The sequence below is a fragment of the Mchenga conophoros genome, linkage group LG3 (genome assembly GCF_057382185.1).
Source record: "Mchenga conophoros isolate Kocher_MC1m ecotype Shallow Benthic linkage group LG3, M_conophoros_male_GT1.1, whole genome shotgun sequence".
Lineage (NCBI taxonomy): Eukaryota > Metazoa > Chordata > Actinopteri > Cichliformes > Cichlidae > Mchenga > Mchenga conophoros.
Genome location: NC_140528.1, coordinates 66,264,805 through 66,286,844, shown reverse-complemented (window position 1 = coordinate 66,286,844; position 22,040 = coordinate 66,264,805). Strand labels below are relative to the sequence as shown.

Sequence of the window (22,040 nt, the reverse complement as noted above, 5' to 3'; positions counted from 1 at the left end):
GTGCTTTACGGAAGCATCGCTGAAGATAAATGTCCTGAATGGCAGGAAGCCTCATGCCAGTGATGTGCTCTGCTGCCTTCACCACCCTCTGTAGTGATTTACGGCTGCTGGCAGAGCAGCTTCCATACCAAACTGTAATGCAGCTCGTCAGCAAGCTCTCGATTGCACACCTGTAGAAATTTGAGGTGATGTTGGCGTTCATGCCAAACTTCCTCAGCCTCCTCAGGAAGTAAAGCCGCTGGCGAGCTTTCCTGATAGCAGTGTCTGTGTGAAGGGTCCAGGAGAAGTCCTCGGTGATGTTGACTCCAAGGAATTTGAAGCTGCTGACCCTTTCGACCTTGACACCGATGATGTGGATGGGCTGGTGTTCCCTGACTGGTCGTTTCCGGTAGTCCACTATCATTTCTCTAGTTTTGCTGATGTTGAGAGTCAGGTTATTTTCCAGACACTGTTACAAAGTGCTTGCTCATAGTTGGTTATTTCATTTTTCAGATTTTCTCTGTATTATTGCGGCATAATGGAATTGAACTAAATTTGAATTGAATTAAATTCTAGATCCTGAAAATGTGCTCTGATAGCTGTAATTGTATGAACCCGAACCCCCTCGCAGGTGAAGCCCTTCCGCTCTCTAAATCGGTTTTGGCTCCACTCTTGGTGACAGAAGAACACCACAGTCCCACCTGAAATGGCTTCATTATACCACAAACTGGTTGCAGGTCTCTGTCGCAGAGTTTTGGAGCAGAAACATTAATTTGCAGGGAGCACGTCTGGTTCCAAAGCTGACTTTGTCTGCCTCAGTCTGGGTAAACACGGCAGCCATCAATTTTGACTATCCCAGGCTGTTTAGGACGTCTCTCTGCTGCTGTCGAGTATAATAGTCGAGAGCATGCGCGAAGCTGCACTGGCACCCGGCATTCACAGCTTCTGTTTTCCTTTTTACTGGATTTGGCAAAGTGATGAACAATTTCTGTTAGTTTGTCTTCATTTACTTCATTCTTTACTGTGAGTTTGTTCCTAAAAACGGGCTTTCTCCCTTCCTTTAATGCTGACCCTTTTATAGCTCATTCCTGTTTCTGCTTCCCTTTTAAAAAACATTCAACCCTTTTTTCTCTCTCTCTCTCCGTGGATGGAAAAAGGTAGACGGCAAGCCCCAGTAGGTCACAGTGCATTAACCACACTAATAAACCCATTACAGCGCAATGGAATGGGATCCAAACGAGAGAGGGAGAGAGAGTTGAGTGATGGGGATAAAGAAAGGAGAGAGGCTGATTTTGGCAGAGAGGAATGGTAGAGTGAGGAGGGAGAGATATAGCACAGTGGCAGGTTGGGTAAAAGCCTCGCTGATACACATTCCCTTTACGTATGTGTGCCTTTAAGCCCTCCGTCTATTCATTACCTTTTCTAACAGCATTCATTAAGGGGAGGATCTGCCATCTTCTGCCAGAGCATTGCATCACTTTCTGCTCCCGTACACAACACTCCTCTTCCTGAGCATTAGCGTCATTGTGGGGCCAATTACAACACTGCAGTGCCGATCTTGGGGGGCCATAAATATCCGCAATGTGTCCCCCCCAACCTGCAGTGCTCCTGCGAGGATACAGAGGAAGCAGAGAGGAGGAAAGTAGGAAGACAATATGGGACAAAGAAGCAGCTGAATGCAGCAATATTTAAGGAGCAAAGAAAAGAAACTACGAGCTGAGTCACGCACCGCTTTAAATATTGTGGAGGTGCGGGAATAGATGACCTAGCCTCCTGCGTTTGAGCAATGTCACGATTTGGGAGTGAATATTTGAGAAGTAAAAATGGCTTTAAAAAATAGTGTCCACATACTTTTGACCTCATCTCGCTCCAGATTGGTCTCAAAGGTTTGGTTCTGCATCGTGCATCCACAAGCATGCATGTTCAAAAGTATGTGGACACGTACACATATTACATATTCACACATGCACATTCTTTTGCATAACAGCTGTGTATTCTGCAGCACTGCTAAACTGCCCAGGCCGAGACATACCAGCACAGAGATCTTACTGGGAAACTGTTGTCAGTGTGTCTGTCCTCATTCATTGGCTCACTTCTCATCTTCTCATTAATAAGAACTTAGTTTCCCGGTGTTTTCCTGTTTTGTTGCTGGGCAGCTAGTCGAGTATCGGTGCACCTTTGGAACAGGGGTAATACTTTACTGCAAACATGCAATTTGAAGCTTCTGAACTGCATCTAGCTTCTACACTTATTACAAGAAATGTAATTTGGCACTATATCCGTATAGGAAGCCAATTTTCGCAGAGTGAGTGCAGAATCAATCTTCTATACCAAATTACAGTGAACTAAAAGATGATCGGATTAGCCGTTAGATCAAAACACATTCACGGGGTCTGGAGCTTCCTCTGTGTCTCTCTGTGCGTGCTCCATCTGACAAAAGAAACAAGCCTGACTCTGGTCCTTCACAGCATTCACCAGCCTGCACTGACACTCACACTTCACCGTTAGGGAGTGGCTCCTGAGGGTTTTCTCTCCTGGTGCTCTGCTGACACCATGTGGGTGTAGCTGCAACTGCATCCCACCGGGCGGGGGCTTAAAAAAATAAGAAAGAAAGAAAAGGCAGGCCTGTGTGAAAGGCTGGGGTTTGTTTCTGTGTACAGTAGCACCCAAACAACACATTCATCACCAGCAGACGTCCCCGCTCCTCTCCTGGTGTGCCAAATTGATGAACCATCAACGCAAGTTTCATTACGTTCACTTTATATTGATAAAGCAATCATGCATGCTTTTCTTCTGTGTTTCACCGTTTCCCGACTCGCAAGACAAATGGGAGTGTCAGAATGATATTTCCCCCCACCACCCCGCACTTCTGTGTACCGCTGTGAGGAGGATGTAGGGCTTCAAAAAAGCCGGATCAGGGAGGTTTTATTCCTGTGGGAAGTCACAAGTCAAACCTTTAGCTCAGCTGGGTGGGTTTAGATCTATGCTGAAGACTTTCAAAATGCTGGTGCGATTTAGTTCAGCAAAGATTTCTGAGGGGTGATAATTGATCATTTCAACCATCAGCTGATCAAGAAAAACATTCCCAGCCTTATAATAACTCTGATGCCATCCTTCCTGACCTTCATCATCTGTATTAAATGATTTCAAAACTCAAAAGCCATCATTATGGAAAGTGAGAATCTTACTTGTTGAGCTCCAGGTGCTTCGATCAGGTAGCAGCAACACTGCCTGCTCGTTCCATCTGCTCTTGTTTTTAAAACAGGAGCTTTAAACCTCCATTATTTATAGTGACAGCGTAGGATTTTTAGGTTTTCTCCTGTGTTTGTGTGACTCAGTTAAGTTTTATGTATATAACACCAATTCAAAACAGTATATTGTAAGATTAAAAAACCTACAACTACAATCAGACGAGGAAGCACTTTGGCGACAGTGGGAAAGAAAAACTCCCTTTTAACAGGAAGGAACCTCTGGCAGAACCAGGCACAAGGAGGGGCAGCCATCTGCCACGTCCGATTGGGGGTGAGGGGAGACATGAAACGCTGCTGCAAACATGACACTGAAACATCTCCGATGCCTCCATTTTTTTTATTTATTTATTAATTCTTCTACCGTATACAAATATTCACACAGAAAATGTTCTCCAAAAAAACAAAAAAAAAAACAACTAATGTCTCGTAAACATTCGTGTCCTCCTCGTCTCGCAGGCCTGTCTTCCTTCATCGTGTGCTGCCTCGTCCACAAGCTTCCAAACATATATTTATTTAAAAACACTCGCTTCACTGTGCCGTGCTGACACTCGAGACGCAACCTCATGCGTGGCATCGCCCTCCTCCACACCCACCCCATCACGTTTGCAGGCACGCGCCCGGTCGAGTGGAGTTGCAGCAGTGACAGCCAGGTCCGGGATGAAGGGGAAGAAGCCAGAAATCACAGTGTGAAGCAGGAGCTCTTTGACATCAGTGCGCTCGGTTGCGGGCCCAGAGGTGAGGAGCGGGACCGTATTGCGTGGGTCACCTTCGAGCTTAGTGTGTGGTGGTGGCGGTTGGGGGTAGTGGGGAGAGAGAGGCGGGGACTGGTGTACTGATCAGATCCAGATCAGAAAGTCTCTTATTTTATCGTTGTTTTTGTTCTCCTGAACAGATGATCATCGCTGTGTAGTGTCTGTGAACGCTGATAGCGACTGTCTTGTGCATCTTTAAATACAGCATGAATGTTTAAAGCCAATCTGACCAAAAATCTAGAAGTTTGGAAACAGAAATGTACGTTTAACGTTTATTTATGGCTACAGGAAGCAGGTAATCAAGTAATAACGGGGAGGCTAGAGTACAGGGAAAGTGACTGGTGTGAGTTAAGTCTGCATATTCATTAAGATCAAATCATCGCCACCGTTAATCCACTTAAAAACATTTGTAAGAACATAATAAAGTGAAAACAAAGTACGGATATATATATATTTATATACGGAGACGAGCATAAACAGTGGCACTGGGACCGATCACATAATTTTGGCTCTGGCATTATGCGCTTGCATCCTCAGTGCAGCTGCCCGTGCATTCTTCTCATCTCTGTGTCGATTTCCAAATGTCCTCCGCGAGCAGCGGCTGTTTCCAAGAACAGCAGGAAAGCAGTAGTGCAACAAACTTTTAGCAGGATTTTTTTTGTTTTTTCCCCCCATCAAAGGAAATTAGTCAAGTACACGTTTAGGATTCGAACACTTTGCAAGATGCAATTTCATCATTTGATCGGAAAGAAGTAAGTCGGGGCGCGTGAGAAAGGAATCGGACGAAATATGGTTTGCACAACCTTTTGTTTTTTCCGGGCTTTGCTCGTGTGCCGCTGTCGCCACTGAAAGCGAGCGTCCCGGTAGGAACAGCGAGCCCCCCCTCCCTTCTCTCTCCCTCTGTGCTCAATGTCGACAGTGAAACACTAAACATACACAGACTGCACCTTTTACATCCTTTGACATGAGTGGCTTTTTGGTTCAAACTCGGGATAAAATTAAGAGAAGACAGTGAACAAGTATGACCTTTGACCTTTTCGCTGACTTGACCTTTTGCAGGTTTCCCTGTGAGTGACTAAATAAAAAAGCATTGTTGAAAAATAAGGCTATCAGCCTGGGGAGGCGTTTAAAGGCATCCAGGCTGAGCTACATTCCATCTTTGATGACGAAAAGAAGAACTTAAGAGAGAAAATGAAATGTTTTAGCTTACAGTGACGTCCATTGTTTTAATATTAGGGCTAAAACAACTTTTTAAGATTTGATTTTCTCTCTCACTCACACACACACAGACACACTCAAGTTTTATTTTTTCTTTTTAAATATGTTTTTGATTTTAGAGGACGTGCGCCTGATTTTCTCTCCGTTGTCGCAGGAGTCCTGGGAGGACGTGCTCTGGAGCTTGTAATCCCTTCCCAGACTCCGGCCCTCCGAGTCCAGGGAGGTAAGAGACGGGTGGCGCCCCACATTAGGCAGCATGCTTGCCGGCAGCTGGCCGAAGCTGTAGGACTTCTCCAGGATGCCGTTGTACATGCCCTTGCCCGTCGGAGAGGTGACGTTCCCCAGAGGTCCGCTCTGGGACTCGGGTACGATGCGGGTGAGGTCGGGCGAGCCTCTTTGTGCAAACTGATGGTGCTCCAAGGCCGGGGAAGGTGAGGTGGAGGGCGGGCCTGAAGGTGTGGTGGGAGGCAGAGGAGGAGGCGTGTCCCTGAGACTGCTGCTGCTGCTGCTGGTGTGGGTGGTGGAGGTGGTGGATGCAGGGCGCTCTGCGGTCTGGGTGAACAGCAGCAGCTCCTCGCGGGAGATCTTGCGGTAGGGGATCTCCGAGGCCGCTGAGCAGGGGTTGTGCAGCGACTTGCGGCCCACTGAGCTCAGAGAGTCTGTGTCGGAGCTGCCCTCCTGAGACGCCTCCCTATTAAAGGAGAGCAGACAAGGCTGGTCACAGACTGATAAACAACACTGAAAAACATCTTCTATGTGTGCTATTTTAAAGTTAGCCTTTCTCTAAATGCGCCTGCATCCATGTTCAGTCACTTCCCCTCTCTGCTGCCTGATCACCTGATGGACTCATTGTCTTTGTCTCTGCTCTACGACCGGACGACACGGCACTGAATCGCCTTAAATATCCACTCTCTCGTCTTCCAGCGATGCTAAAATCATCTGAGGAAAGGCGCTCCTGAGAACATTCTGTGATCCTGGATCAGACGCTTTTATTTGCATTTTTGCATTTTCCTAATGACAAATATTTATTGCCAGATTTAAAGTGAACATCCCAGCACATGATAGAAACTCCCCGTCACCACCACAGCAGGTGGTGTCGGGGGTTTCAGACCCCAAGAACCGAACCGCAGACGGATGTCGACGTTGTTTGAGTGCAGAGTGAAGGTCGGGTCTCTTACAAACTGTCTCTGACAAAGTGAGAAATATAAATCAGATTATTGGCTCCCAGCTACTACCACCTAATGGAAACCCCTAAAAGACAAGTCAGGTGAGCCGAGTTGGTGTTACTGGGAAAGAGGTTGTACAGAGATGCTGCACCCACAATGTCAGAGTGAGTCACTAAAGAGTTGTGACTTTTTTCCTTCTTGTTATTTTTTATTAATTCTTTTATCAGTTAGAGATAAGAGAAAATATTTATTGAACACAGCCCGTCTCTATCTGGGATGTCCAGCCACCGTTTAAGACGTACCTCGACTCCACGTCTGTGACACAAGTTCAACTTTTGGAACCATTTTTCAGCCGTAACTAAATGTTGAGGACGGTTATTCAGCGTAGAAATGTCTGCTGGGATATCACATGTTGGTGTATTATTTCCTTTCCTTGATGTTACAATTCCACAGTCCTCATCTGGGATTTATTCTCTCTCACAGGAAACATAGAACTTGAACTCCCTGTAACACTTTATTTTGAAGTCCAGGCTTTTGTCCTGTGACCTACCGGCATCACTACGTAGCACATGCACCTAGCATGCACGCCCTGATAAAATAAAACAAGGCGGTACCTCACAGTCTGCCACAGTTACTTGCTCTTTGGAGCCCCTACTGCTAACTCTGTATCCGCCTCAGAGAACACAGAGCAAATGTTGTGCTTCTGGCTGCCCTCCAAATCCATTACTAAAATCACTGGTGCTCGCATGTTGCACAGCTAATGTGGCTTGTATATCCACGGGAGAGCTCTGAATTATAAAACAAAACAAACAATAACAGCAACTTTTAAGACTTTAAACACTATTTGGAACCAAAAAAATAGCAATTTCAGCATTTCCAGGTCTATGGACATAATCTGCAGTTCAAACAAACTTTTCTGTATCCCACCGACGTTTGACGGCTCATTTTGACTTCTGTGGTGAATCTTTGTGGAGGCTAACTGAAGGAAAGTAGCCGACACTGTTGCCAGCATTCATGCTTGACCCTCAAGTTTACCTCTTTGGTACATTCCTATAGTTTCAGCAAATATATGAGAGTCTTTATATTTGACAGTATGATTGTTTTTCCTTATATTAATGTGATGATTGTTATTCTCTCACTGATAAATTCAAACGCTCCGGTCAAAAGCAGCCAAAAGTCCACAGGAGGAATCTCAAGTACTGAACAGGTGGACGTGAGAGGTGTTAGGTTACGACCTAACTACAGCGTAGATTTGACACAGAAGTTTAAAACTCCTGTAAAGTATTCTTCCTTCAGTCAGGCTCAGCCTCTACCATCAAGTCTCTCTAAATGCAGCTGGACAGGTTCTGAGTTATTTTGCTGACAGACAAATAATCCTGAAAATGTCTCGAGTTTCACTGAAAACTTCAGCGAGGCCGAGCCGCTCCTTTGCTCTTGGTCTGTCCGTGGTTCAAACAAAGGGCTGAATGCTGTGATGTTGTTACATAACCAAACTAGATTTTGCTAGACCCGCTGACTGATCAGGGCAGCTGGGGTATTTTAATGAGGTGCTGAACAGAGGTCGGAAAAGAGGTGCTACGGCAACTAACAGCAGAAGGAAATGTATGTATTTGAAACTTTAGCGCGTGAAATCCTATTCTTAGGAGCTAAAAATGAATGAAGAAAGTTTGTAAAATGTTTCTCTTTTGAGTCCTTTTGCAAACTAAAAACTACACACACACAAACACATCGCCACACATACCCCCTTCGCTCAGAGTTGAACATGATAACGTCGTCGTCCGCCTCGGGGCGATAGGAGAGGGACGAGCTCGCCATGGACAGCAGGTCTGGGTCTGCAGACATCAGCGAGGACTGCGGGGAGCTCAGCAGGCTCCGGCGGGAACGGCACATGCTGCTGTTGCGTGTCAGTGCGGGCCGAATCAACGTAGTCCCTGGAGGACGAACGAGGAGAGGCAAACGGAGACGTCAATATTTATGCCGTGCCACTTTTGCGGCTACAAAGCGTCGGCGCGCTCTGCCGCCTCGCTCACCTGTGAACTGTGGAATGATGGGAGGCGTGTCCTCGTCCAGGTCGTCCACTCCTCCCGCGATGGGGTAGGGCGGAACCGAGACTCGCGGCATCACCACCCAGCTGTGGTCTGAGTAAAGGCTGGCGGTCAGGCTCGGCAGACCCGAATTATTGACCACAGGGAAGCCGCAGAGCTTCTCGATCTGCTGCCAGCGGTGGAGCCGCTCCCTCAGGCACGCCGTTACCTCCGACAGGGCTTTCCTAATATGAAGACGAACGAATGAATAAATCAGACTCAGTTAAATTAGAAAAGCATGCAAACACTGAGCTTATTCTGCTTCAGATTACCGATCAACATTCCCCAGTCAGACTCAGTAAGATGCCAACTTTGCTTTGATCCATCAGGGTTTACGGATTTAAACTTGTGTCTAACACTTTCGCTCTGTTCTCACGCTTGATCTTCCTCTTTTGAACACAGATGAATTGTTTACCTCAGTGGCGCTACCTAGCTTCTCCAAGAGCTCTGAATATATTAAATACATCTCATTGTGTTTATCGACCCATGAACGTAAAAGCTTTATGTGGTAAAAAAGACAAAACGAGCAAAAAACACACAAGCAGGCAAGAACTCGACACTGTAGAGCTGTTTTTCTTAAATGCATTGAGCGCTCTGATGGCTCAAACAAAAGTATTTAATCCCCACACAAAGCAAAGCTGCCAAGGATAAAGTCGTCGTTGGTGTAAAAAGGCACGGAAAGCCTCACCGACTGTCTGTACTCCTGACTGCCAGATCACACCTGGCTGAAACAAATCCTCTCTTCCCGTGTTTACTTTTAGCTGTTGAATTACCTTTATGATCACGTCATGAAGCGTGCAGCACCTCTGTTATAAATGCCTCCTTATAAATCTATATCAGGTGATATTTCTTATTGTAATCTGCACATTAGAGTCTGTCTTTCTTACTTTGCTTCTAGTATCTTGTGGTCCACCTCATCCAGTGACGAGCTGTGGGCTACGTGAAGAGTCCCAAACACAGAACCTCTCTTCTTTTTTATTTTCTCTGCCTGAAATGGGGAAAACATAGAGTTACTTTGGCTGGAATTTCAGCTTCACATAAGCTGAATTTTCTTTTTAATATTGATAGTTCAGAACAACCATCATCTCAAAGGACTTTATACACCATGTGATGTAAATACACACCCCAGACATGTGAGAAAGAAAAAAAGATGACATTTACATCAAATTCTGTTCTTAGCAGTGAGTCAGAGGAGGTAAAGTTAAAGAAGCAAGGCTGGGATGGTTTGGACATGTGCAGCGCAGGGATAGTGGATAAAATGGACAAAAACGGACCACAGAAGAGATTCCTGGATGTAATGAAGGAGAGATGCTGTGACAGAGGAGGATGTTGGGGATAGGATGAGACAAGCTAAAGGAAGCAGCTGAAAAAAGAGCAGGAAGCCGATTAAGAGAAGCTAATATGATAGAACATAAACTCCCTCCCAAGTTTTTGTTAAATTGAGTGGAAACAACAACAAAAAAAACACACAGCATCTTTACCTAAAAAGGCTGATCACTGCACTAAATCTTTCTCTGCTGTAAGCCAGATTAATGTAGCTGATGTAAACTCATTCACTGATGTCTATTTGCATCTAATGGAGAGGATCTTCAGCTCCAGTCCATTATGAGCTTCTGCCAGACGCAGGTGACAAAGAAAAACGTGCTGAATCATTTGGTCCTATTTCTTCACTATTTACCAGGCAAAACATCACAGAGTAGTTACGCGCCTGCTAGGATGCAACGCACTGCTGAGACTTCAGTGCTTGAGATGAAGTACGGTGGCCCTGAGAGGTCAAATGCACTGCAGCTCAAAAAACCCACAAGCAAATAGCTAGCAAGCGTTTCTGGGGACACAGTGACTTGATGGATCAGCTGTAGAACTGACAGAAACCAGAATGTGACATATCGCACTGAGACACGCTTAAAAGAAGCAGAGGATTCATTAGTGTTGTTGTGGGCTAGCATGCGCTTCAATCACATGATTTATATAATACTGTAGATACATGTTTGCTATTAGCTGTTTACTGTTAGCTTGTCACTTCCTCAGCTGGTCCGTCAGGTTATTGTCGCCCCAAAAACACGTTTTCTTTCACGTTTTTTTCCCCTTTAGCTTTTTCTGATTGCTGGTGCTTTCTATTTGAACTCTCAGGGCCACTGTAATAAAGAGATATACAAAAGTCCCCTGGTGTAATGGTAGTAGTTTAGTAGTAGTAGTAGTAGTGTGTCCTGCTCAGTCAGATTTGCAGTTCCATAATATAAATGGCTTTTTCTCCCCAACATCATTCCTTTAAGTAATCCAAACAGGCAGCAAGACCTTCTTTTAATGTTTTAAAATCTCTGCCAGTGCTGATCTTTTAGTAATTTCCAAACGTTAACACTTCATGAGATGTGTGATATCATGCCAAATCACAGCACGTAACCTTTGGAGAGCTTAGTGGTCACATCCTCACAGCAGCAGCTTCTGCTCTCTGTCCAGCACCTCGTGTCCTTCTCGTGTAATCTTTTGAGCCTTGGCAATAACCTATCAAAAGTTAGCCGGTTACCTCGTCTTTGGCGACGCACAGCTGATTTTCGGCGCTCTGCTTCTTGATGTTGTAGTATTGAACTTCCACTTCGTGCGTGAGCTGGAGCCACTTCTGAAGAGCTTCGGGCACCGAGCGCTCCGACTGCATCTCCTTCTCCGCTCGCTTCAGAGCTTTCCGTACCTACACGGGGAAGAGCGCGATACGCGAGAGGCCAATCAGATTCGCTGCCAAAAAACAAAACAAACAAACAAACAAGAAAGCACCCTTTCCCACAGGATATCGATCAAACGCATCAGTAAGCGAAGGTTAGCGTTCAGCGAATTTCAAATGAACTCCATTTACTGTTTAAGTCCTGCGTTCGCCGTGTGTAAATGAGCCCAATCCTGGCTCGCCTGCACGGAGAGAACTCATTACAGAGAGATATATCGGTGCTGTATTTCCATGTGAGGGGAAATGAGGCAATCTCGAGGATATGCAAAGTAGGTGTTTTATGGAAGAAATGAAAATTTAATGCGGAAAATATGAAATTAATCCTTTCATTTCAAGTTGTTTGCGCCACAGTAATGAATACATTTACATCCGCATATTGCGATGTCCCAGATTTTCGCCTCTATCCCTTTATTTCATGCTCTGAATCGAATATACAATTCAGTATTTACATAATGATAATAAATGTGACTGTTGTATATGTGAATACACTGGATATTCCTTATGGCGCCATAGAATCTGAAATTACATTGTAGCCAACAGCCAATAGGAGCAGTTTTATGGTTGTGTTTCCCTCACTCTGACTAACAATAAATCTGTTTGCGAGCAGGACTCCGGGGCAACGAGCCGTACCTGTACGAGCTCCTCCTCAGCATATTTGAGCCGGCTCAGCTCACATTCGGCGCCCTCTCGCAGCTCTCGGAGCCTGTGAGCCTCCTTCTTAGCCCCGTCAATCTCATCCCTCATTTTCAGCTCGAGGTTCTGCTTCTCCACAGCAACTGTCCGGTTCTCTTCTTGAGCCTTTTCGAGCCTGGAAGAGGACGGGAAGGATACACGGTGAGGCGGAAACATGGGAACACGGGAACAGAGGAAAGTCGTGGATGTGGTGACGGAGGGGATGCAGAGGGTTCGTGTGGTTGGGATGGAAGGTTAGAACACAGCCAACTGAAGAAGAAGAAATAGGGGTATTTGTATGCTTAGAAGGACTTTATAAGTACTGTAGGGCAATGAATTCCAAAGTGTGAGCTGGAGCCCAACGGTGGACCGCATTGGTACTGCAGGTGTGCCAAAGTAATAACAGAAATCCACTATATTTAAAATATTTATTTATATAAAAAGTGGATTAAAACTGGTAACAGGAGGTGGTTAGTTTGTGATATTACTCGTTATTCGGACCTATTGAAGTTTGTGTCCCAGCAGCAGGTGACCTTAAAAAAACTTTGCCTATTACTTGGTACCATTAGGAATTTATAGCCAAGAGCCTGTGTTGTTTATGTTTTTGGAATAAAATCACTTATCACTTTCTTCTGTATTTTGATTAGAGTGAAGTTTGGCTGCTCTCCGTGGGGTTTTCTGGTTTTTAAGTGGGCCGTAGCACTCTTGCCTGTGGGAATAGCTGCTGTAGGCGGTTTAAGTTTTACATGATTTAAAAACAAAGTTTGGATTTCACCCGCTCTAGATGACAAAGAATTAAGTACATCTTCATGTTTCTCTCTGATTTTCTGAAAATTGTTTCATGGTTCAGGCTTTAATTAGTTAAGGGTATAGTTAAGGTGTTCAACTAAGGTGACATCGTTGTTGTATTGAAGTCATTGCATGATGAAAACAAGTGATAACAAGTCTTTAAGTGATACAAAGCCAGGACAGATAGAAGAACATGCCTCAGCCCATAGCGGTGTCACTGCTAACTGCTGCACCACCGTGCTGCTGTTCTCTGTGAAAGGAGAGCGGCAGCACGTGACCATTAAATCAGTGTTTCATCTAAGTCTAATACACGTCCCTCTCTTACCGACTCTGCAGGTCTAACAAGCTTTGCTCAGCATGTTGCAAGCTCTCCAGATCCTTCATCATCTGTGAGATGTGCACCTTGCTGGACTTGTTCTGCACGTAAGCAAACCAGCAGCCCCCGACACCAATCACAATGGACACCATCAGGACGAAGTCTTTCATCCAATTATGTTGCGGACCTGTGCGGGGAAGGACGAGCAGGAGAAAGAGTGATGGATTCATGCATTCATACATTTTCTTTAAGCTCATTTTCCGCTGATATTCATGAAGTGTGATGACACGCGGCTTTATACTTACGTAGCGGGGGGCCGAACAGCACTGCATCGAGCGCCTTTAGGTTTAGTTTTTGTTTATGCCGCTGGTCTAATATCTTCAGCTGCATCGACATAAACGACGGTTCATTTGCCGCTATTCTAAAACGGGGGAGAAGAAAACACAGGACTGAATGCTAAACAAAGTTTTCAAAGTGAACTAAAACTAGATGTGGCAAAAAACACATTTTAAACATCATACAAGAATTGCTGTTTGTTTTAGTCTTTGTCAATTTGTTATCTGCACAACATTAACGATACAATCAGAGGGACACGTGATGCACATGTTTATTGAGACCGGGGCGTTCACATGAGTGTGAAGTTGTGTTTGCATTGCAGTTCTTAAACATCACACAAACACACTCTGCATAAAAACTAAACCTTACACAAGCAGCTTTAAACAACAGGAACAGCCAAAGCCACACTGAGCTGAAGAGAAACATTAAAAATGAAATAAAATCAATACAAACTACAATGACTCTGAGTTCACATGACCTCATCCTAACAACACAAACGTTACCCATTACAACAGCAGCTCCTAACAACGACTCAGCTAAGTAACATCACACTAGACGAGAAGACACAACACGAAAACAGCAAAAAACTGCAGTTTATCTATTGGCCACTTAGCCCAGCTTGTTTCCCCATAAGACCCCCATGTTAAAAAGCATATTTACAGCCAGATAAACAAGACAGCCTTGACCTCCATAGATAGCTTCCTCCCTTTATGTCTATAACTTTTTGTTTGAATTTATCTGGATACTGGAGTTAGAAATAGCTTCGATTTACAGGTGGGCTGACACGGGCATGTGCAGCTAATCAACATCTGTGTTTGTACTACTGGTGCCTGTTAGGGTTCAGTTCCATTTCGCAACAACAGTTACCTTAAAGGTCGTCTTGTAATTATTAAACCCTGCCTCTCTCTGTCGCAGTGTGTCTTTGGGCCCCTCCCCTCACCTCTTTTTTGAAGCCGGGGCAGCAGATACTTGCTGTATCAGAGTTTCCTTCCTGTAAAAATGGAGTTTTTCCTTCCCACTGTCGCCAAGTGCTGCATCTGACTGTTTGGATTTCTTTTTAATATATGAAGTGCTTCGAGACAGCTGTTGTCATGAATGTGGAGCTAAATAAGAAAAACTCAACTGAACTGAAAGGTGCTTTAAACTAAGGTAAAGACCCTACAATATTAGAACCAAACCCCCAACAATGAGTCGATACCCCATACAGCACTTGGCGACAGTGGGGAGGAAAAACTCCATTTTAACAGGAGGAAACCTCCATCAGAGGCAGGCTCAGGCAGGGGGCAGCTGTTTGGGTGGAACATTTAATGCATTTATCTGACTTGTATAATGGTGTGTTTAATTTGTCGTTACTTATAGTTTATGGATTATAGATTACTAACAAAGCTAGCTAGCATTAGCTCCATAAAAACCAACATGTTTGCAACCAAAACGCTGAAACCAGTTTGTGACTTGCATCTCTTAGGCAGCCTGTGAGTGTAACAGAGTTAGTGATACACTCTCAGCTCAAACACACTCGACGTGGTGACAGAAAAAGAGTTCAATCCTTCTCTACACCGACGTCTCCCAGGACGCCTTCTTCACACCACCGCCGCCACCACCGTCTTAATCGGCGCAGACAACATGGCAGGCTGATGAAACCCTACCCCTCTCGCTGTGACATCACTTCATGAGTCAGCTCCTATAAGCTCTGTGGCGTAACATGAAGCTCTTCAATAACCTGCCACCCACCATCCTCCAGTCTACTCATGCCGTAAATACAGAGTGCAGTGAGTCACAGTCCATCTGAATATTTTTCTGTAATGTCGACGCTCATTAAATTTCATCTTCACTGCGCTGCGTGCGGGAATTTTTAATATCCTGGGAGCGCTTTTAAAAGACTGAGCCACCGACCTACGATTAGGTTCACAGCAGATCGTGAGAAGTCAGGGACATCACTCTGAGTTCAAGAGCATTCATAGATCTTTGGGTACTGCTGCATGTTTGACTTCATGACCTGTCTTGGAAAAGAAAAAACCTACAAGCCTTGGAAAGTTTTCTCATGCAAGAGCAAAAGAAGGGCTCTTAAGTTGTGCTATTATTGGCTGTGTTGCCTTTTACAACCAGCAGTGGGCAGCATTGAACAGACTAATGAAAGCTAAGGCTGCTTTCAGATGCTGTAGCACAAACAGTGTGTTCAATAGAAGCAAATGACAAAAGAAAAGACTCCATTTACATGTGTCACACTGCAAATTCCCACAGATGTTGTGTCATTATGTTGTTGCCCCAGGAAAAGAAAAAAAAGCAGAGCTGGTACGTTTGATTGCGTCGTGCGGTACTGACCGAGGTAAAGTGTTCCCCGTGATCCGGAAGTCCCGGAAGTTCTTCTCATACTGCGGTAGCTCCACCGACTCCTTCAGCCACCACACCGTGTCCTCTGTGGTCCAGTTGTGGACTGATAAAAACAAAGAGGGGAGGAGAAAAATGAAGATGTTTTTGTTATCTTTGAAAGCACACACACACAGATCAGTAACTAAGATGATTTACTGCTCGTTATCTGCTCCTCTGCATTCCTCCAAAATTCCCCAAAGCACGACAGCACTCTCAGTCTTAAGCAGGTTTAAGCATCAAAGTTAAAAGCACTCGTTGCACACAAACCCTCCCTGTGTGACGGGTAAATGAGTATATGTTTCATTACCAGGTTGAGATTAATTGCCGTTGCATCATTTTGCTGTTACGGTAAACACACTGGCATTTATAATGCACAGCTTTCCACTCTTATTGAGCACTCGAAGTGCGATTACAGCACTTTTTAGGGTTCGGTGTCCTTTCCCTGGGACACCTTAAAATGCAGACTGGAGGAGGCTCTACTTTCTGGGCCGCAGCCAGTCCCAGAGTTATGTTGGGACACACACTAAGTTTGTGGTGACTAAATGAAGAGATGTAACGGTGGGAAAAATGATTCAGGATAAGACACCAAGCTTCAGGCTTTACCTACATTTTATTTTACCAAGACCCATGAAGCATTCAAACAACATAAATCTAGGAAGTTTATTTTTTGCTTCAAACATGAGTGCATGTGAAGAACTTGTTCTAAAACCCAGTTAGCTGCACAGATACATCAGCGTGATAAACAAACAGGCACAAACAAGCTGAGGAAGACAGACTGTGGTTGCAGATAAGCCACATATGTCACGGGTTATAAAAAAGGAATTAGAGAGGAGATGAGACACAGTGGCGTAAACACAGCTTCACTTTGCCATTTACAAGGACATTTCATCAGGCAAATCGTTACTTTTTTCTACTGCCCCTGAGAACCTGATAATTACAATATTACAAATAAAGGATGACTGAAACGACTCAGAATTTCAGCTGGGTTTCTTGAATGGAAGTGCATTTGCTTAAACTCTCATTTCACTTTCTCTACGTTCTGCAGAGTGAGTAAAAGCTCACGCTTTGTTTTCTTTGAGTAAATGTCAGTAGATGTTTGTTCGCTCCTTCAGTCCTGGCTTTTTGCAGAAGTCCGTCTGACGTCTCAGAGAATCATGAAGTTGTTTAAGGTCACTTTTGACTTTAGCGCAGTCATCTCAAAAGAAGAAGGTTCTGGGTATTATTATATTACCAAATAAAGCACCAGCGCTGCTATAGTAGAAGTAGCATTTCATTCTCCGTAGCGGTTTTGATTATGAGTATTAGCTACGACGCTGTGAAACAACAGTATGTTGTAACAAAAACATGGTTTATTCGTAACCACACTGCTCACATTCCTAAACTGAAACAGCAACTTCTCCAACTGGTGGAGGTCACTGTCGACTAAACCCACAAGCATCAGATTGCTTAGTGAGCTTGAAACTTCAGACGTCACAAACTACAGCATGTATTCAAAACTGTTATTATACAATACATAAAAATGAGAATGATTAAATCCAAGAAGGCTGCTGTGGAATCTGCGATTTGCAATGCATCATGGGATGAGGAGTTCATTCCTATGTACACCGTCATCTACTTTCAGCATATTTTTAATTTCTTTCTTTTTCAAGACTCGGTTCGAGATTAAAAAAATCTTTGCATAAGGCTTTTATTAAACATAAAGGATAAATATAGATGTGTTTTATCCTGTCCCCCTCCCCTCATCCACAACGATGGCAGATGGCTGCCCTTCCCTGATCCTGGTTCTGCAGCAAGTCCTTCCTGTTAAAGGGAGTTTTTCCTTCCCACTGTCGCCAAATGTTGCTCAGTTGTCATGTGATTGTTAGGGCTTTCTCTGTTGTTGTGATTTGGCACTATATCATTAAACTGAATTGAATTTAAATGAATTTCTGAAACAGGAAGCTCCAGGAGTGAACATGCACGACTACTGTTGAGTGCTATAAAAACAGACACTTGTTTAGGGATTGCCCCCCCCGGCTGTCTTCCTGTTTCCCTGCAGGAAACTGGTATATATCGTCTTCCCGATAAATAGGTTGTTTGTTTTTTTAAGTGCTTCCTTGTTTAACTGCTCACTCCCTGTTATCTCCACTATAATTATAGTACAGGTATCACTTATAGCAAGCATGTGTCAAAGTACCAACCATCTCATGCGGGACAGTTATGCAGATTTTTGTGTTTTTAATGACATTAATTCAGTCGACCTGCTTGCTTTTTACCTTCAGAGGTTTTCCAGCCCCTCCACAGCTCCTCCACAGTGATGTGCTGGTCTTCACGGTGCAGGTTGCTGTGTTTGTTGGTTTGCTGCTGCTTCATATCTTCTATTATGAACTAGGAAAAGAGAGAGAAAGACAAGTGAGTTTCAACAGATTTTCAGAATCATCCTGATGGATGTATTTGTAGGTTTTTTGCAGAGAACATTTTAAAACAAGTGTTTTTCACTAAGATCTCCAGGGGGGATGCAGATGGCTGTGCTTGTCTTTGTATGTCCATGTGTGGTTTTGACAGAGGGAGCCGCAGAGAGTTGGCTTTGCCTAAAAGTCTGGATTTGGATCACACACACACACACACTTTGTTTTTGCTCAGCTTTCTTCCTTTTAAGGACTTTGAAAGGAGAAACAGACCCATGGCAGAGGCGCCACTTCCACCTGTGTGTGTGCTTTCAGCTTCCAGCTGTCCTCCTTTGGTAGACTAAAACTAAAAAATGCCCCTGTGGAGTATGAGCTGTAGCAAACAAACCCACAAAGAATTGCCAGAACACCGGTGGCATCAACAAGGATCATGGCTGACTACAAAACACCTCAAAGCACTCATCTTGGAACAATATTTGTATGTGTGTGTGGCCTTGGCATTGATGTAAAACCTGATCTGCCATCTAATTCAAACCTCGTTGTTTCTGATAGGTAATTAGCCTTTTATATCACACAGCAAAGCTCGGTCCTATTGCATCATGCTTACCTGCAAACGTGACGTCTAAAAATTGCTGTGAGTGTTTCCTAGACTCATTTGAATAAGGTGTAGAGTTGTTTTGATAGATTTAAGGCAATATCAAGAACCACAACAACACATTTACAAGCTATCTGTATGTGACAAACACCTAAAATCTTGTAACGGAACAGAAGGACTGTGCACTTCTTTTGTCCACCGTCTTTTGTGTATCGCCTGTTTTGCATCAAAAAAGTTGGAAACAAGTCACAGAAAAGGTCTGTTTATAATAATGAATGTATAATAAGTATTTAATAAGTGCTTTGACCTAATAAAAACAGTCTCTGAAAATGTCCTGAACGGAAAAATCACTAACCAGTTTTCTTCAAATGAACACACACACTTGGTTTTCTTTCTAGTTTATATTTCGCCATGATTTGTCCCTTTTAATCTGTTTCTGAAAAGACAAAAAATCGACCTGAGCAATGCATGAATGACATGTTATTATTCATGTACCTTTCCATGTACAAATATTTGTCCTAGGAAGCCTTAATGTGATGCAAAGTATGACCAAATATCAAAGTAATCCTGCAATCCCCACCTAACTCTTTATTTCCCAACATAATAAAAACATAAGCTACTGGTTCTATTCAAATCTAAAAATTAATAAAAGAAGCATCTAACTTTATGCAGGTATGTTAAGCAAAAACACCCTTTTTGTTTACGCATGCAATCAAGTTTAGATTAAGAACAGCAGGAACAGACACGTCTGCACCTCGATGCAGTTAACTGCAGTTAAGGGACAGATAAAGAGAAGCTTATGCAATTAATAGTAAAGATGCCCGAGCTGTAGAATTAAAAGTTCCTGAGTTTTCAGCTTAGGTGTAATCTGCAGGGAGCTCAATATACTGTTCGCAATTCTAGAAAAACTGTCTGTACATGTCTGAGGTAAATAAAATGAACCGCAGGTTCAGAGCGTCCTGACGACGGAGCAAGAAGCACAAAACTGCCCCACCAGCAGCAGCAGCAGACAATGGTACTTCTAATCACGTAGGACTGAATGTTTGAGCAGCAGCCGAGGGTGTTTTGACATTTCACACAATTATGAATCAATGAGCTTCACATCTGACTTGATAAGGATAAAACAGCACACCCAGTCTCTAAAACAACTAGAAAAAATATCGTGTGCTCGCACCAAGACAGCTGTTGTCATTACCGCTCGACTGCGCGTTCCTTTGAAGAAGTCCTAAAAGCATTTAATGACACATCTTGAACGATGTGCACGTGTGACACAGACGTATAGGCGCACACGGGAATCTATCGCGAAAATCAACTGGCACTTTCACGCATCTCTGTAGCGTGCTGAGAGAGTCTGAAGGAGCGCCGTGAGTTTGACATTGAATACATAAAAGCTGTCTGTTGTTGAGAGGCTGTCTGCTACAAATGTTCCCAGCATTCCTGCTGTCACAGGAGAAAGATCATTTTTAAGTCTTCTCTGAAAGCCTTCTGCACGGTTCGTATCTATGTACGCTCATATATTCGAATCCACTAACTTGAGTAAAGTGACCGAATCGCTTCTTTTGTCAACACAAAGTCATACATCTCTTAACACACAATGGATAACTGGCATGAAAAACAGAGAAACAAGACATGATACAGAGAGGGTGATAATGTAGACATGTAACTTAAAAAATAAAAAAGAAACAGAGGCCATAAAATGTTCATGTTTATGGCCTCTTCCTGCGTTTGACTGTGTCAATATATGTGAGATTAAAGTGCGTCAGCTGTGTGTTTATTCAGAAGCTTGATCCGACCTTCACACACAAACCTGGTGTGTGACTCAGCGCATTAATCGAGACACGAATCAGGGTCCCTGGCTGTAGTTCTTACAGCTGAGCAGGGGAACATGGCCACCACGTTTTGCTGAAATCTGAACTTGACCTTGAGGTCACCAGTAATAACTGCACCTGTATTGTACCAATTTGAAAATCCTGTGTTGCTTCGTTTTCGAGTTATCCGGTCGTTAAGTGATGATGTGACGAATCCTACTTCCGGGCCTAAAGTAGTCTGCGTTTAATATGGCTTTTGTGTTGTTAACATGTTTAATGTTATGTATTTTCTTCTATTTAATCTCAAAAAGCTCCTAAAACAGTCAGTGATCACTGTTGACCTCCCTTGGCTTTTATTACCGCTAATCTTTAGAAGCAGAAAATTAGAGGTCATTCAGGTCTTTATGTCTAAGACATTCCTGCAGACTAACTAATTGGTGTGTGTCATCTGGTTTGAATAGATGAAACTGGGTATTTGAATGATTCTGCACAAGGGAAGCGTATGTAATGCAAACAGAAGTGGCCCTAGCATAGAACCGTGTGGAACTCCATAATTAACCTTAGTGTGTTTATATGAACAAAATCAAGTCTATTAGATAGATATGATTCAAACCACTGCACTGCAGTACCTTTAATACCTACAGCATCCTCTCTGTAATAATAATCTCTGTAATAATAATCGAACACTGAACTGAGGTCCAGTAGGACAAGTCAGTTTTAGGTAAATTTCCTTCCTATGTGTTTAGGCTTATTACAAAGTGCAGATGCACCCGGTTGATGTGTCGTTAGTTCTGCATGTATTTCGTCAGAAACTGAATTATCGGGTGATCTAAAAAGAGATGGAAAGCTTTCGGAATCCAGTCCAATTATTTGGTTTCATTAATGAAAGAATCATGGAACAGCACAGACTATTCAAATTATAATCAGTGGAATTTCATTTTAAGAGTAACAAATCTACAAACTACAGTTTACACTGTACCTAAAATCTTGGTAGTCCACGTGTTGCTGCCTGTGTCTGCACGTATCAAAGGATTCGAATTTGGTTCTGAAAGGCAGTTTCACTGCATCAGTTGAGAACAAAAATCCTCTGAGAACATTTGCCATGTTCTTCTTTCACAATAGAAATGCAAATTTGTCTTCTTACTGACGTAACACTGGGCACCAGCTGAAGGAACTGACGGCCTGCTGAGTCACTGGAGGGACCGCAATGTGTGCAACGCTACTCTAAATTAGTGTCTCGAAAAGCCTTTTAATGCTCACTTTATGAAAAGAAAAATATGAAGTGGTGCTGGCAAAGATGTGAACTTCAAGGACATTTCACCACATAAGAAAAGACAAAGGACGGCGAATATGAAGACATTCTTTCTGTTGCAGACCTTGAGAGATATCCTAATGGCCACATTTGCTCAACAACAAGCAGAAAATACACATGCTACAAGTAACACATTAGCACTAGTAAATGAACAACTGTATAAGACAAATAGCTGCTCGAGTGTTATATTAAAAGCAACAGCAATTGGTTGCACTGCTGCAGCATGAAACTAATTGCAGGCAGACTAGCAGGGCCTCTTTGCATATGTTGAAAGGCAGCTTTGCCTTTG

At 43.5% G+C, this 22,040-nt stretch overlaps 1 protein-coding gene across 2 annotated transcripts in view; it reads right to left on the bottom strand.

Annotated features, from left to right (window-relative positions):
* Positions 1–3,553: 3,553 nt before the first annotated feature.
* The window catches only part of stim2b (stromal interaction molecule 2b), a 57,432-nt gene continuing 38,945 nt past the window's right edge, over positions 3,554–22,040 (bottom strand). For both annotated transcript variants that reach the window (XM_085266815.1, XM_085266814.1), the window contains exons 3-12: positions 17,905–18,016; positions 15,602–15,713; positions 13,249–13,364; positions 12,953–13,130; positions 11,797–11,974; positions 10,975–11,136; positions 9,338–9,438; positions 8,397–8,635; positions 8,108–8,297; positions 3,554–5,891 (exon numbers count right to left, since the gene is read on the bottom strand). In XM_085266815.1, coding sequence (XP_085122941.1) covers positions 5,285–5,891; positions 8,108–8,297; positions 8,397–8,635; positions 9,338–9,438; positions 10,975–11,136; positions 11,797–11,974; positions 12,953–13,130; positions 13,249–13,364; positions 15,602–15,713; positions 17,905–18,016 — 1,995 coding nt within the window. In that variant the 3' untranslated portion in view covers positions 3,554–5,284. The remainder of the gene's footprint in view (positions 5,892–8,107; positions 8,298–8,396; positions 8,636–9,337; positions 9,439–10,974; positions 11,137–11,796; positions 11,975–12,952; positions 13,131–13,248; positions 13,365–15,601; positions 15,714–17,904; positions 18,017–22,040) is intronic.